This window comes from Balaenoptera musculus, chromosome 1, assembly GCF_009873245.2.
Source record: "Balaenoptera musculus isolate JJ_BM4_2016_0621 chromosome 1, mBalMus1.pri.v3, whole genome shotgun sequence".
In the NCBI taxonomy this organism is placed as follows: domain Eukaryota; kingdom Metazoa; phylum Chordata; class Mammalia; order Artiodactyla; family Balaenopteridae; genus Balaenoptera; species Balaenoptera musculus.
In genome coordinates this window covers 75838430-75854053 of record NC_045785.1, presented here as the reverse complement: position 1 = coordinate 75854053, position 15624 = coordinate 75838430, and the positions used below count along the sequence as shown (strand labels likewise).

The 15624-nt window shown below is 37.4% G+C and overlaps 1 protein-coding gene across 4 annotated transcripts in view; it reads right to left on the bottom strand.

Moving 5' to 3' along the window:
• CLCA2 (chloride channel accessory 2) overlaps positions 1-15624 on the bottom strand; it is a 40232-nt gene that overhangs the window by 12943 nt on the left and 11665 nt on the right. For 3 of the 4 annotated variants that reach the window (XM_036831584.1, XM_036831610.1, XM_036831594.1), the window contains 6 exons: positions 12691-12921; positions 11417-11594; positions 10455-10561; positions 8239-8463; positions 5713-5983; positions 2416-2586 (listed from right to left, as the gene is read on the bottom strand). In XM_036831584.1, coding sequence (XP_036687479.1) covers positions 2416-2586; positions 5713-5983; positions 8239-8463; positions 10455-10561; positions 11417-11594; positions 12691-12921 — 1183 coding nt within the window. The remainder of the gene's footprint in view (positions 1-2415; positions 2587-5712; positions 5984-8238; positions 8464-10454; positions 10562-11416; positions 11595-12690; positions 12922-15624) is intronic. The other variant, XM_036831602.1, reaches the window with a different exon arrangement.

Genomic DNA, 15624 nt, shown 5'->3' with positions numbered 1-15624 from the left:
AGACTAACTATTTAAGTTACAAGGTTTGTGATTCCTGTAAAACATCTAATTGACGATGTCAAGGAGCCAGTTAGATATGGATTTTAAGCTCAAAGAAGAGGTTTTAGCTAGATTTAATAATTTTGAACCTATGAATTAGGAAGTTATAGGCAAATAGATGTTATTAAAGCTGTATAGGTTAATGAGATTACCTAATAAGAATTTCAGCTATAAAAATAAAAAGTATTTACTAAGTGCTTGCTATGTGTCAGGCACTTTTTAAAGTACCTTATATTATCAACTATTTAATTTTTCAGCAATGCTATGAGGAGAGTACAATTATTGCTCCCATTTTTACAGATGATGAAACTGAAGCACACAGAGGCTAAGTAACTTGCCCAAAGTCACACAGCTAGTAAATGGAGGAACTAGGTTTCAAACCCAGGTAACGTGGCTCCAGATAGAAGAGTGAGAAGAGAAGGTTAAGACTAAGCTTTGATAATTGCCAACACTTAGAGGCTTGGTAGAAAAAGAGAAGCTAGAAAAAGACCCTGAGAATAAAAATTCCAGAGAATAAGAGGTAAGCAGGAGAGTGTGGTATCATAGAAACCAGGAAATGGCAAAGGAGAAATCAATCAGCTGTGTCAGGTACTGCTGAGGTCAGGTAAAATGAGGACTGAAATGTGTCCTTTGGCTATAAGAGCAGGTAGTCATTTGTGACTAAGGCCAGAGCAATTCCAGTGGAGTGATGTGGGTAGATGTCTGATTGCAGTGAGCAGGGTAGTAAACTGGAGGTGAGAAGGTACAGTCGGCAGATTTAGATTTAATTTCAAGGAACTGGATGACAGGGAGTAGACAGGTGGACAGTAGCTTAAGGGGGAACCACCAAAAATTTTTTTCATATGGGAAGTAATAAATCATGCTTGAATGCTCTTCAGAGGACATGCAAGGGAGAGCTCTCAAGGACCCTTGATGAGCAGGCTGGGTGGAATCCGGAGCAGATCCAACAGAGGCACTAGGGAGGAGAGGAAGGAAGTAGATGCTGCTGTGCCCGGAGATTTGGTGGTGTGAAAACAGAGCAGCTCACATTTTTCAATGCAGTGTACTCTCAAGGTCATCACATGAAAATGAGCTGATAAATGAATGTTATGTGAGGTAGGCATGCCTAGGGAAATCTAAATTTTTCTTTCTGTGCTATCAAGGGCCTATATGAAGTACACAGATAAAAGCAGAGTTGAATATGACTTTTCTATTCTCAGTGTACACTAGATGTTGATATTTTCATCCTTTAAATTCATGGCTTTAAAAAAGATACTAGACCAGTCAGTAGCCTGCAAGCTCCTTGATAGGAATCAAGTCTTATTCTACCTGGTATCCCAAGTTCTTAGGACTAAGCCTGTCACCTAGGAGGCCTTCAAAAATGTTTGATGTATAAATGAAAGAGGGAATATCTACTTAGAAATGAAGTATTCTTTCTAGAATGAAATGAATATCTACTAGAAATGAAGAAATCTAGTACATCTAGATACAAAATCATATCTTTGTAGTAAAACTGTTACCTTGCAAATTGATTTACATTGGTTTTGAAATAATCCAAATTATTTTAAATATAGGTGAGAGTAAATTGTGTTCTAGGCAACGCTAAAAATATCAGGAGATGCAAATCCACTGTAGCATCTTAATTGTTTTCTACTGAAAAGTACATATAGTACAAAAATATAGAATCATGTTATGGTATGGTCCAAATGATTAGTTATAGCTGCTAAAATACATGAAAAGTATTCGTAAAGATTCTGCAGTTTTGCAAATAAGAATGATTCAAACATTTTTTGAGATTATATTTAAAGACTACAGCATATTTCTGTTTGTTATACTTTAACCACTGCTTCCCATCAGGAACTATTATAATAATGGTGTTTAAAAAATATGTGTATCTTCTATGTATTTGGCACTTTTATCTTGAAGGAAGACAGAACATCTTCAGGAAGCCCTCAGTTTCCTGTAATATCCACACTCATATTTTTTCAGGAACCCATTTCCTGTGTGGATTGTTTGGGCTATTTGCTTCCTTCTTTAAACTGCTAACAACTTTTTGCCTCTTCCTCTTTCCTCTGTAGAGGAAGTACAGGAGCTGGAACTAAGAAAACTCAATAAATCTCTTTGCCTGGTAGTAATTCTGATGAAACAGTCACAAGAAAGAAGTCAAAATAATGAGTAAAACGAAGGTAGGAGAAATCTGTGGGAATTACTTACTGCCTTCCTGTTACCTACTATCATGAATCACTGAGGATTAAAGAGATAATCAACAAATTATGCATTGACTTATATAAAAGAGTTTTGACATTCACCTCTCTCTCTAATACATACACACACACACTCATCAGAAATATACACATTAAATGATGTTATTCAAATAACAGTGCTAATGATTCTTACCATTTGTTATGTAACCTGGTACGTACATAGCATGACTTCCTGGAATAGAGTGGGCTAAGGTGCTTATGCTGGGAGAATGATTGACACGCACTTTCAAGCTATATCTACCATTTACAGCAAAGGAGAAAAAATACCTCGAGTAAATTCCATCATTTTTTATAACATCAGCACCTGTTAATATAAAAAAAGCTCAGTGTCAATACTTATCACAGTTGATTATTAATATTTAATTAAATCATTAAAAATAAGATTTATTCCCCTTGTTCTTCTAATTTTAGCATATGCTGTCATACTCATAGCTACTTTTGATATTATCAGGTGACTAAAATTCCAATGGCTCCATAATTTCTCCTTGTGATTCCTTAACCTCTGAAAAATTATTTTCTAAAGGTGAATGAGTTGTACCTGCTTCAGTGCTAATAAAGCATTTAATAATCACCTTTAGCGCTCTCCTTCCTATCACTGAAAATAATACTAGGTTTTCATAGAAACCAAGCACATTTTAAGCCTATTTATAGTCACACACACCTTTGAGATAAAAGCTACTCTGCTCCCAGTGAATAAATACGTATGTACATATACATACTTTCATGCAATTTCAAGGGGTTTATGAACACCCTGAAGCCCTGATGAAAAAAAAAAAAAACTTTGGTAGTTGATATAATAGTGTGAAATTAATTTCCTCATTAGAGGATACGTGGATTGTTCTAGATTCGAAGGTGCTCACTGACTTGGAGTTTGACAGGCTTTGGTTCTGTCCACTTCAGGAGGATGTGCCTTGCTTCAGGAGGCATTCTTTCTAAAAGCTTGCCCAGTGCTAGACTTCTTTCCTTTTGCATTGGTCCTCAGAGAGTCATTCAGTTCCAAACCAAGCCCATGACTGAATGGCAGCAAGGCCTAGATTCCAGGGCAGCCATGGGAGGTGCAGCTTAGCCCAAGTGCAGATCACATTCACTGTTCAAGTGCAGGTGGCCACACGGGGCAAGCAACTTGTCCTATTCTAGGGTCAATTCACTTCTCACACCTCACACCCAGCCCTGTTCTCTAGCATTGCATCATCACTAAAGTGCTCTAGAATCCTCACTAGAGAGGCAGGTCTGCTCCTTAACATGAGAAAAATAGGAGTATATTTTATTAAAATAAAAAACGCTAAGCACCTTATGATCACAGTAGTTTTAGAAACCTTTTTTATCTACTGGAAAGAATCAGACCTTGATATTTAGTGGTTTAATGATTAATAAGGTCTATCTTTGTTGAGAAATGATAAAGGAAAATCTCTTCCTGCCACAGTTACCACTGCCACCTCTTTTAATCGTTGAGTCAGAAAGAAATGGGAAAGAACACTGGCTTGGGTGTCAGGGGACTTGTTTTAAGGTCTGGACCTGCCACTTAGTAGCTGTGAAACGATCCCTCTGAGCCTCAGTTTTCTCATCTATAAAATGGGGATAACATTTCACAGGGTGGTTGTGATGATTATTTGAGAGTGTGCATGAGAAAGTATATTTAAAATTATAAAACATTTTACAAGTGTAAATTTTATTATTGTTCATTAATTTTATTAGCAGATAAATACTATTTCCATTATAAACATAAGTATTACACAACTATGTGCATGTGTGTTAAGTACGGGGGAAACATCTAAATTTACACTTTGATGTTTAAACAACCTTTTCATTGTTTCTTTCATCAGGGTATAAATTTTGTCATCAAACAAACGGAATGGTTCCAGGGAATAAATATAAAAGCCTATTGAGGTGCTCTTTCCTAAGACAGCAGGATCTGTTCCCAGGCCAGCCCACAGGCTGGGGCTAGGGAGGAACATTCTGCAAAGTGTATTTTTGGACTATATACAAAAAGTGAAAGGTGTGGCCAGGGATAAGCAATCAGAGTCTGAGAAGTGATGAACTTCTCAGTCTGAGAAGTTTGTTTGGATCCATTCCAGTAGGCAAAATAAGAGGACTTCTCTAGTATCCTCTGAGGTGGACTTGAACTAAAATCCTTTAAATGAACTTTTGTTTCATAAATGTCATACAAGATTGCCATGGCAAGAGACTAATGGGTTGCCAAACATAAGACTCTTTTTTTTTTAACTTTTAATTGGTTTATTATTATAATTGCTTATACTTAATTGGTATATACATTTATTTCTTTAATCTATTTATTATTCTCTACAAACAACGCATTGCCTCATAGCCTACACGTAGGGCAGACCACATTAAAGCACCGCAGAACAAAATTCTGCCTGAAGTTATGGGCTCAGGAGAATCACAGCAAAATAACCTACAGAGATTTTTCACATAAATTGTCTTGTTTTAAACAAACATAAGACTCTTAAAAAATTTTTATCTTTGAAACAACAAAGGGAAGGAATATGATTTTACTGGTAGATCAAACATTGGGGCTGCCAACATAAACGTTGAGGTCTATTGTCATTCTGAGAATTTAGTTTAGGAAAAGAACAGAACAGAAAAGATAAAACAATAAAGGAGTTTGTTTTTAAAAGTTAAAACAAGTCACAAAGAGTCCAAGTGCCGCTCTTTGCCCAGATTGCTGCTGTGGTGTGTGTGACGTATGATGAGGAAGTTCTGAACTCTCTCTGTGCAGAATGAGCGCAGAATGAAGTAGGGTTTTGTTTTGCTTTACTTTGTTTTCCCAGTGGTGGGGAAATCTCTATCCTGATTCCACTAAGCTTGCTGGCCTGGTCTTCTTGTGACCAAATAACACATGTAAAAGGCCATGGCTCTGCACTCTCATCAATCCAGCTACTTGGCTAAAGAACAGTCTATGGTCATCTCAGTTTCCAATTTTCTCTTTAACAGCCAGGCAAAAGAAGAAGAAATGGATTAACTGTCATTGCATCTCCCTTTTTGGGTTTTCATTTGCTATTTAATTGTCCAATATGATTATTTCAGTGAATAGGAAAGCTGGTGAATCCTAAAGGAAGATGGGCATGCCTGTTCCCAAGTGGCCTTACTGAGTGTGGTCAGTGTCACTGGAGAAGTGGAAGCCAAGACCTAGGTGTTGGGCGACTTCCTTCCTCCATTCTGCTCACACACAGCCACTCTGAGGAGCCTCAAGGAGATTCTCTTTTCCCAAGTTCACATTTGCTTTCCCTGTGCAGATGGAGACCTGTAGCTACTTAGTATGTCAGTGAGTCCATGAGAATTTGAGAATCTCATAAGATTGGGTGAGAAAAATAATTGAATTGGAAGAATTTTAAAGATAAACTTAATATTGATATTGCAGCATCAGAACAGCTCTTGAGAACATGAAAAATTACATGATATTCCTTGTTACCTGCTCCATCATCAAAAAGTTTCAGCGTAACAGGATCTGCAGTCTCTGACTCAATTGTAGCAGTTACAGTGGCATTGAGAATGGGATAAAACCCCTTTCTCACAATTGCATAAATTGTCACAGGATGGGGAAAATGGGTGCTGTCTCTTTCCACAAAGGCTTCCACAGTGGCAGGGAGCACAGCTGAGCGGGAGGCGCCAGAGGTCACTGTCACTTTCAAGACTTGAGAAGAATGATGGGTATTGTTCAGTGTGTAAGTCCATAGCCCGGGCTGCAAAACAAAGACTTCGTTTGTCAAGTGTGAAGAAAAAAATCAACCCTCATTTTAAAGTGTAAACTTAACCTCGTAGGGTTTTTTGTTCTTGTTTTGTTGATATTGCATTTTCTAAAATACTACAAAAGAATGTCAGGAAGAGTAATGTTGGTTAAGAGATAACTAAATTCAGTATTTACATGGCTTTCACTGTACAACCCACTTTCATTGTTAGGTAACTCTTTAGGGAATTAGACCCTGAATTTATTTTTGGAGAAGGACACATCTTGATTCACATTTTTAGAGGATAACGATGTGTCCAGCTTCAAAGTACTTGGCAAATATTAATCTGAGCCCCTTCACCCTACAGGAGGTTCAATGTTTTTATTCCTTTTATATAATGGAGAAAATTACAGCAAATTAAGTGGACAATTATGATTTATGTGGATAACCTGGAATAAAAGGCAACAGTATCCTTCCTTCCCTCCACTTCCTTCAATACTCCCATGCCCAGAAATCTCAAGCAACAAAACCCACATACACTATTAGGGACCAAGAAAAGCAACACTATTTTTAATAGATGAGGATTGCACAATGTCTATGTTGAGTAATTTATAGAAGTATTGCTGAATGCCATTCTCCTTATCTGTCTGGGCTGCCTGCGGGAAACCTGCAAAAGAATGTCTGAAAGAAAAAAGCTTAAACTACAATGTAGCAGAAATGTGTTCTTTTGATAAAATTGTACATAAGTATTCCTTTTCTCCTAATTCCTGCTGCTGCTCCTTCTTAGATCCTGGAAGTAGCAGGAGGAACACAGTCAAGCAGGATGAAGAAGAGAGAAATCAGTGGGTTAAGGTTTGACTCTGGAAAGTTAAGATGCCACACCCTATCCAGTCTTCTTCTTGGGATTCATGTGCTTTACCATTTTCCAGTGAAGTCACAGTTCAAGCATCAAGATTATCTATCTATCTGGGTTTTCTTCTGTTTTGTTTTGTTTTGTTTTGTTTTGTAATCATAACATTAGTAACAGACACGTGGTGGAAACCTCCACATGAAAACTTCTCTGTGGGTGTAAGAAGTGCTTCGATACAGGGCACCTAATCCAGACAAAGAGGTCAGGCAAAAGCAGCAAGAAGTAGGTAAAGTGTTCCTGGTCCTTGTGCACAGGTGTGAAAAGAACATGGTGTGTTAGGAGAAAAGTTAAGTAGGGGCAGAGCACAGGGTGTTTGGGAGAAGGGTTAGGAGATAAGTTTGGGGTTGGGGAGTGGGAGGTACAAACTAGGGAGTAAGATAGGCTTAAGGATGTATTGTACAACATGGGGAATGTGGCCAATCTTTTGTAAAAACTATAAACAGAAAGTAAACTTTAAAAATTATATAAAAATAAAGCTTTTCTAAATTAAAAAATAATTCTTAAAAAGAGCTAAGTTTGGGCAGAAGCCAGAACGTGAAGGGCTTAGTATATATTAATAACCACATGGATTTTATCCTGAGACCATCAAAGAGTTTTGAGTAGGAGACAGGTTTGATCAGATTTGTGCTTCGGAAGGATCACTCTGATAAAGGTGTTTGAAGAGAAGGATGCTAGGTCAGAGGAAGGAAGGCCAGGCAGAGTCTATCAACAGTGATCCGGGGGGCGGGGGAGGGAGGGCCAACAGACCTGAAGAGGGATTGCATTCAGGCAATAAAGCACAGCCTTCCTATGTGCTGTTTCTTCTGTCCAGAATGTTATTCACACCTCTGGCCCCTTAGGCCTCCACATTTCCATTTTGATGTCTTCACTTCCAGGAAGCATTCTCCTTCCCCCACTGCCTGCACATGCCTCCTGTGTGCTCTGAGTGCCCTGTTCTTATTCTTATTATGGCACTTTATTGTAAAGCACCTAGAACAAGACCCTGCACATAGTAGGTGCTCAAAAACATATGTATTGCATGTATTTATATTATAAGTTCTAAGTAGAGGGTTTTTTCTAAGTATTCTATACAGATTTTATAAAGAAGGAAGTAAGCAAAAAGAAATTATTTGTACTACATAAATACTAATTTCCACTGTTGAAGTGAGAAGACTTTGGTGTCCATTATTTAAAGTTTTGAACATACCTTAGTAGTTCCTCTTAAATTTTGAACATTCAAAAAATCCCTCATAAATTTAAAGTAAAATTTTGATATATCAGAATAGGATTTCCTTTACACAATGCATTTAATTCTGTGATCCATTTGAAAGTCACGTAGTTGACTAAACGTTGTCATTACAAACAAGCTTACAATACCTACCTTAGCAGTTCCTGGAATCCAGAGGCGAGCAGTCCGAAAAGCTAGATTGGTGGTAAAATCATCTGTGTAGTACTTTCTTCCATTAGGATCAAATAATACAATCTCAGGGGGACCACTGGTCTGCCATGTGACTAGAAAGGTAGTGTCATTGCCCACACTGTGATCCACAGTCACAGTGTTTTTCAATTGATGGTGAGGTTTAACATATTCACCTATACTTTCAAGCTGTTCGAGAGAATATACATGTGAAAGTTTCTAGCATATGCATAATCATTCCATTTTTCCTTTATTTTTATGACAAATAAAAATGAATTGGCAAAAATAAAAAACTATTTAACTTGGACATATCCTATATTTACATAAATTATTTTTCATGTAAAAATACTTTGCTTAAGCAAAGTGTTATAAGTACAGTAGATATAAAATATTTTGTTATAGCTAGTACATGTGTCACTTCATTAATCCTTATCAAGAGATTTTAGCTGTTCTCATACTTCTCTCTTATCCAAATCAACATTAGCCTCAGAGCAGCAATTAAAACAAGCTTTTTTTTTGACTTTTTTTGTGAATGTGCTCTAATTAATTTGTGTATAATCTGTCCAGATACCTTTATTTATTTTAATAAGAAATCAGACATTGGGTTTCAGCGGGGTTTGGTACATTTAAAAAAATCATTTAGTCATGATTTAAACTGTGTGCACTTAAATAAGCTGTGTGTGCACTTGTGTGTGTGTGTGTGTGTGTGTAACATGCACAAAGTACATACAGATGCCGGACACTGTGCTAGATGCTTTACATGTATTATCTAACCCAATCCTTATGAAAACCCTCTGAGATAAGTGCTATTGTTACCCACATTTCCCAGATGAAATGACAGGCTTAGGGAAGTAAGCTGTCCAAGGTCACATAGCAAGGAGGTGAAACAGGCATAGAGCCCAGGCTGGCTGACACCAGAACCCCTGCGTTTAATCGCTGTGTATTCACAAAGAATACCAGTCTATAAATAACTTAGAAAAATTATATTTATTAAATAAAGACATTAGCAACACTGTAAAATTGCTCAGACTTGTAAAGAATGTAAAATTCTGTTGGTGGATGACAGCAAAGACATTGCGGATTATTTGTTCAACTCAATTGAACAAGTGTCCGTGGACTGCTGATTACTGTGCCACGTTCCATGCTGGGCTCTGAGCTGTTGAAGGGGATTAGATGTAGTTTCTGCCCACAGTCTAGACGGGCTAATGACATGCAAATAACTGGGGAGAGGTGGCCAAGTCTGGGAACCAATTTGAGTCATATGAATAATGTTTTGCTAAATTTGTTTTAATTTTTTAAACATTTCTTTTTATTTCATATTATTAAAGAGAAAATCAAGGGTAGAAAGATTATTCAGAAGAGCCAATTGTAGTCTAATCTAAAATATACATTATCATTTAAAATTCACCTTTTTCCACTTCTAATGACAGAATTGTGGTTATTGCCTTTACTCTGTACATATAATCTTCATGTTAAATATTTTCTAAGAATAATTTACTGATATCATTGCTCCTATCAAGCCATTAACTTGGCAGGTTCACTTACCATCTGTGAGGAAACAGCAGGTGAAATTTTATTCAAAACATTATTCAGTTATATTCAAAATATCTTTAAAGTACTTGGAAAGAAAAAAAAAATTGGCCCTTTGAAAAAAATGGCTTCATTAAAGGAAGATTTTGTGAGAAAATCAAATAAATTGTGGTAGTTGGAGAGATCTTTAGGAATTTCTAGCATTGAACGAAATAGTTGATACTTTTTATATGAGGGAGGAGCTTCAAGGAAGTTTTTAAAGAAGCGAAGTAAAATGGATTCTGATTGATGGCAAGTTTGAACTAAAACTAAAGCCACTGATTCTTATTTTAATTCTGGGCCTTACCTCTACCCCATGTCCCACCCCCAACCCCATTTTGAGCCACAAGGAAGGAGCAAACTCTGCTATAGTCCTTGAAAAGCTGAAGTAGCAATTACAGAAAATGACTCCGAGGGCTGAGAAGGAGACATCAGGTAAAGATGAAGCCTGGTTCTGGTGATGTCAAGAAGCTCATTAAAAGCCTTCTTTTAATGTAACAAGGACTGTTACATACTCAAATAAGGTTAATGAGACAGCACAATTCATCTATTTTCCTTGCTCCCTCTCCCCACTCCCCTATCTGTAAATATAATATTGAGGAAATTCTGACCTGAATATGTTGTTGAAAAATGTCTCCGGTTCCAGAGGAAATTCTACTGAAAGCATCAAGCATGCTATTGGAGTTGGATTTATCTGGAACAAAGAACTGTAAACCTCCTGAAATACACAATTGGGATGTTAGCTATTAAAATGTATAAAGTAAAACAAAAGATAAAATAATAGGCCTTTTCTAACAAACTTCCTTTGCTTAAGAGGGTGAGTTTGGGGAAAGCAGGAGCTGTGCTTGACTTGCTTTGCTCGGCAACCTATACGACCACATGGTGAGCACACACCCCAAGGCAGATGGTTTTGTTTGTTCTATTCACGGCTGTAATTGTAGGGTCTAGAGCTCTACCCAGTATGCAATAAAAACTCAATAAATATTTATTGAAAATAAATATTTATTGAAATCAATAAATATTTAATTAAGGTAATTCCTAGACAATCTAAGTTAATTGCTACCCATTTATATTGCTATATATTTACATTTACATTCTGAAAACATTATTTTCAAACATAATTCAATAAAACCTAGCTTTCAGTTTTCAAGTTAGCATATGCATTTTTTATTCAATGTGAGGAATATAAGATAAAATTATTCTGTGCCTCATTTAGAACAAAAAAAGATATGTGTGTAATATTGTATGTCTCCTTATCATAGAAGTTAGTGTATTTAAACATACTTTTAGCTCCATGATTGTACATGCTCAGGCTGGTTTAACAAAGAAGTAATAATAATATTTTCATTAGATGTATATAACTGGCACTTTCTAAGGAAAGTATAAAAAAGTCAGCAAATTTTTGACAGAATTTAGCAATGATTTTTGTGTGTGTTTTTTCTTAAGAAAACTGTTTATAGTTTTTTCAATTAAGCCATGTATTCTGTTGACATAATCTGAGTTTCATGGTGGTTCTTTGAATATTCAAGTTGAAAGGAAATGCTCTAAAATATGTTGCTAGAAATTTACCTACCTGTAAGATGTGATAATTCCTCCAGGTTTTTGACCGCAGGTGAACCCAGGGCAATGGTATGAATAGTTGAACCACTGCTGAGCACAGTGAGGAAGCAGTTGGTGATGTGCTCGTCATCTCCACTGGTCACTAGTATCATCACAGAGCCGAAGGCTTTCCCATTCAGTTTTTCAACCATCTGAACACAGGGTATCATTCATTTGGAAGGAAATGTGATTCAGATTGCCTTATTGAGCAGGAGAATTCACTCTCATTCCAAATTCCCTACCAGGGGGGCATATTCCTCTTCCAGGTCCTTTGTAACTTCCCACACTCTCCATGCCCATCTCCACTCAGTCCTCACCTCACCCCATCACAGCACTTGTCACCCTACATGCCATTGCCTGCTTACTCATGGATAGGGCTTCTTCCTGTTCAAATCACTATGAGATACCTCTAGTTTAGAATAGTGTCTATCATAGAGGATGTGGGAGAACGTTATTAGGTGAGATCCTTGCTTCTGAGATCCAATAAGTGGCCAATAAAAGGACCTAGAGCAGTGGTTCTCAACCTTGGCTATATATTGGAATTGGATGAGAACTTTAAAATTTTTTAATAATGACCAGCTCACACCCAAGATGAATTAAATCAGAATCTCTGGGGGTGAGATCCAGGCATCGGAATTTTTGAATCCCCAGCTGATTTCAATGGGCAGCCAATGTTGAGAAACTCTTGGCTGTAAGCAGTAACAATTGCAATTGTGTTCTGCCTGCTACCAGATGTTTAACACATGGCTGTATCCTCAATGTGGAATCCAAACTTATGCTGATTTAGATGAACTCCGTTATTCTTGAAACATACCTCTGACCTTAACTGATATTCATATGCTTGAGGTCTAGTATGACTATAGGCAGGAGGCCAGACATGCTGATTTTGATTGGAAAACCCAAGGGTAACAACGGCCACAGATGGAACAGTCCCAGATGGATAGGACAGTGTTTGTTAGAAATTTTTCTGATGATGCTGAAGTCCCACAGCCTCGATCATTGTATTCATTTATTTACTCATTCCTTCAACAAATTTTTCTTAAGCAACTATTACACGCCCTTTAGTAGGCACAGGGGATGCAGTGGTGAGAAAGTCGTGGTCCCTGACCTTAAAGATAATCCATCATTACTTTCCTATACTTGAGACTCATGACCATATTGTAACAGATTGCCCCAAATCAGAAGCAACCTCAGATACAAAGTGAGGGAAAGGAAAGTGATGGTGAGGCTTGGGGTGCTCTACTGTACCTCAAATCCCTTCTTCAGCCCTGAGCAGACGCTGGTTTCTGCTTCAGCTGACACAGTGGCAGGCAGATACGAAACCAGCAGCTTTCGGTCGTCGTCATTGTTAATTTGGTGTAGCTGGGTTCTGATCGTCCCTTTGCTATTAAAACTAGCAATGCCCACAAAGGTATGAATTTCAACAATCTGCATCAAGTAAAATTCTGCTGCTTGTTGCAGTTGAAGGAGTCTGTCAGCCTATGTTGCAGGAAGGAAAAAGAAAAGGTAACAACATTTGGTTGGTAGACAAAAGTATAACTAAGTAACTCAATTAGCAAATATCTCTGCTAATTCTTTAGAGATGTCAGACTGTGATTTTTTGAGTTGTAAAGATTGACACTATGCTAGAATATTGTTTGATTAATTGCAGACTCAAAAATGAATGCTTTTCGGCGTGGGGGGTGTGGTTTGGAACTCTGCCCCTAAGAAGCTGTTCATGATTTACCATTCTGTAAGAACACATACATCCACCATTTCTCTCCTACTCGATTCAAAGATCTGTAGAACCAATAGAGACTTGGTTTGTAATTGCTTCTTTTAAAATTCATCCTGGGTAAGAGGAAACATTGCAAAGATCTTATGGTAGAGAGGAACAGCAGTCAGGCATCTATCCTGGCACTACTCTCTGTTATCATGTTTATCTTAGGCTGGGCATTCCATCTGTAAAGTGAGGGTAATAATAATCTTTCTTACTTGCTAAAATAGAATTACCGTGAGGATCAACTGAGATATGTATATGACAATAGTTACACCTTGAATAAGTATAAAGTAATGTTAGTGACCACGTTTGGGCAGGTGATACTAGTGATGAATTCATTAGGGCCACTTGTTTTGAAGGCTGTGGGAGCAGCAAGCTGAGCTTCAATGACCACCTGTTCAGTGATGATTGTGGTCTCTATCTCCAACCCAGACATCTCCCTTAACATCTGGACCTGCGTTTCACACTGCTTAGGAAACACCACCAATTTAACCTCTCACAGATATCTCAAACTCTATACACTTTGAATTCATTGCCTCCCTTCCCAAATATTGTTTCTCTTACAATATTGAGAGGTAAATTGGTAGAGTGGATAAAACAAGGACTTTGAATCCTGCCTTCAACTTTTACTAGTAATGTGACCATAGAGAAATTTCTTATCTCTTTTAGCTTCAGTTTTCTCATCTGATAATGGGTACATAGTAAGTACTTAGTAAATACTAAGTATTGCTAACATCATGGTCATGACCTCTACTCCTAACTAGTGAAGCCAGAAACCTGGAACTCTCTTTTATTACTCCTGTGTTACCAGCCTCCATATCCTTGAACAGGTCATATCAATACATCTTAAATTTCTCTCAAATTCATACCACCATTCATTTCATCATTCATTTTCATCTTATCTGTCATTTTTCTAGCCCAAGCCAGTGTTAGTTATATCCATACCAACTGATGTACTTCCCCTGAAAAAATTCTACTAATTTTGCCTCTCAGCCACCTGCATACACTATTGTCTTCACTGGAATGCCTCCCCTCACCTCACCCAACTGGCAAATATCTATTTATGCTTCAAGACTCAACTCCAAGTTCATCCTCTCAGTGAAGTCTTCCTCAATCACTCTCCTATAACCCAGATGCTGCCAATGCCTCCACAGCAATTCACACCTCTGTGGAGCCTTGTCACATTGTATTGTGTTTATTCACATGTGTGTGTTGTCTCCCTCATCAGATTGTGAGCATTTCAAAGCAGACTCTATTCTGTCATCTCTGTATCCCCCAAGCCAGCACAGTATAGGCACCTGATAAATGAATGCATGGTCGTGATGGTTCAGTGACACTATTGGCAGGAAAAGGGAGAGAAGTTTTCTTTGCCATGAGCTTGCTACTTTAGGCTTATTTCTCTTCTACTTCTCTCAGGTCTTCTTTCAAGTACAACTATCTTTCCCTTTCACTCCATCTGTTCTTGCTCAACAGAGGCAGATAGTCAATATAAATTACTCTGAGATCATATTTGAAGATCATACCCTAGTCAACTGCAGGTAGGCAAGATTACAAAATTATCTAGATGCTGAATGTATTAGTGGTATTCCTCATATTTTAGAGACAAGCCAAAAAAGGCAAATTGTCCAGGACTACTGATCCAGAGAATACAAGAGGATAAACTCTCCCTTAGGACAAGTACTATAATAAAATAACAGTTGCCACTTATAAACCAAAAACTTCATATTCAGTATCTCATTTTCCCTCTCAACAACACTGTGAAGTAGTTAGTGGTCCCCTGGTAAAAGTTTAAAAACTGGCTTTCTGGTAAAAAGAGAGAGAGGGAGAACCCTGGATTTGTTGCAATTTCTATGGGGTAAATATTCTCACTGTGGCTGATTTAAGCTGTCAACCTGACATCGCTGAGTGCAAAGTTGGAAAGAGATATGTAGGAGCAGACTCATAGAGATGATAGACCAGAAATAACCTCAGGAGCCTAGATCTGGGATCAGCAGACATGTTCTATAAAGGATCCGATAGTAAATATTTTAGGCTTGGTGGGACATATATTTTGTCTTTTGCAACTACTCAACTCTGCTATTTTAGTACTGCAGCAGCCATAGATAATACGTAAACAAATGAGCATTGCTCTCTCCCAATGAAATTTTACTTATGGATGCTAAAATTTGAATTTCGTATAATTTTCATGTGTCCTGAAATTTTATTATTCTCTTGATTTTTTTCTAAACCCATTCTTAATTTGCAGGCTATGCAAAAGCAGGTAGTTACTGACTCTGGGCATAGATAATAGTAAGAATAGTAGAAAAATAATTAGGAAGTAATGAGTTTTGAGCATTTATTATGCTTATTTCAATATATTTTATTTCATTATAACTCTACATAGTTTATTTTTTAATAACGACTATATTTACAACTGGCTTGCA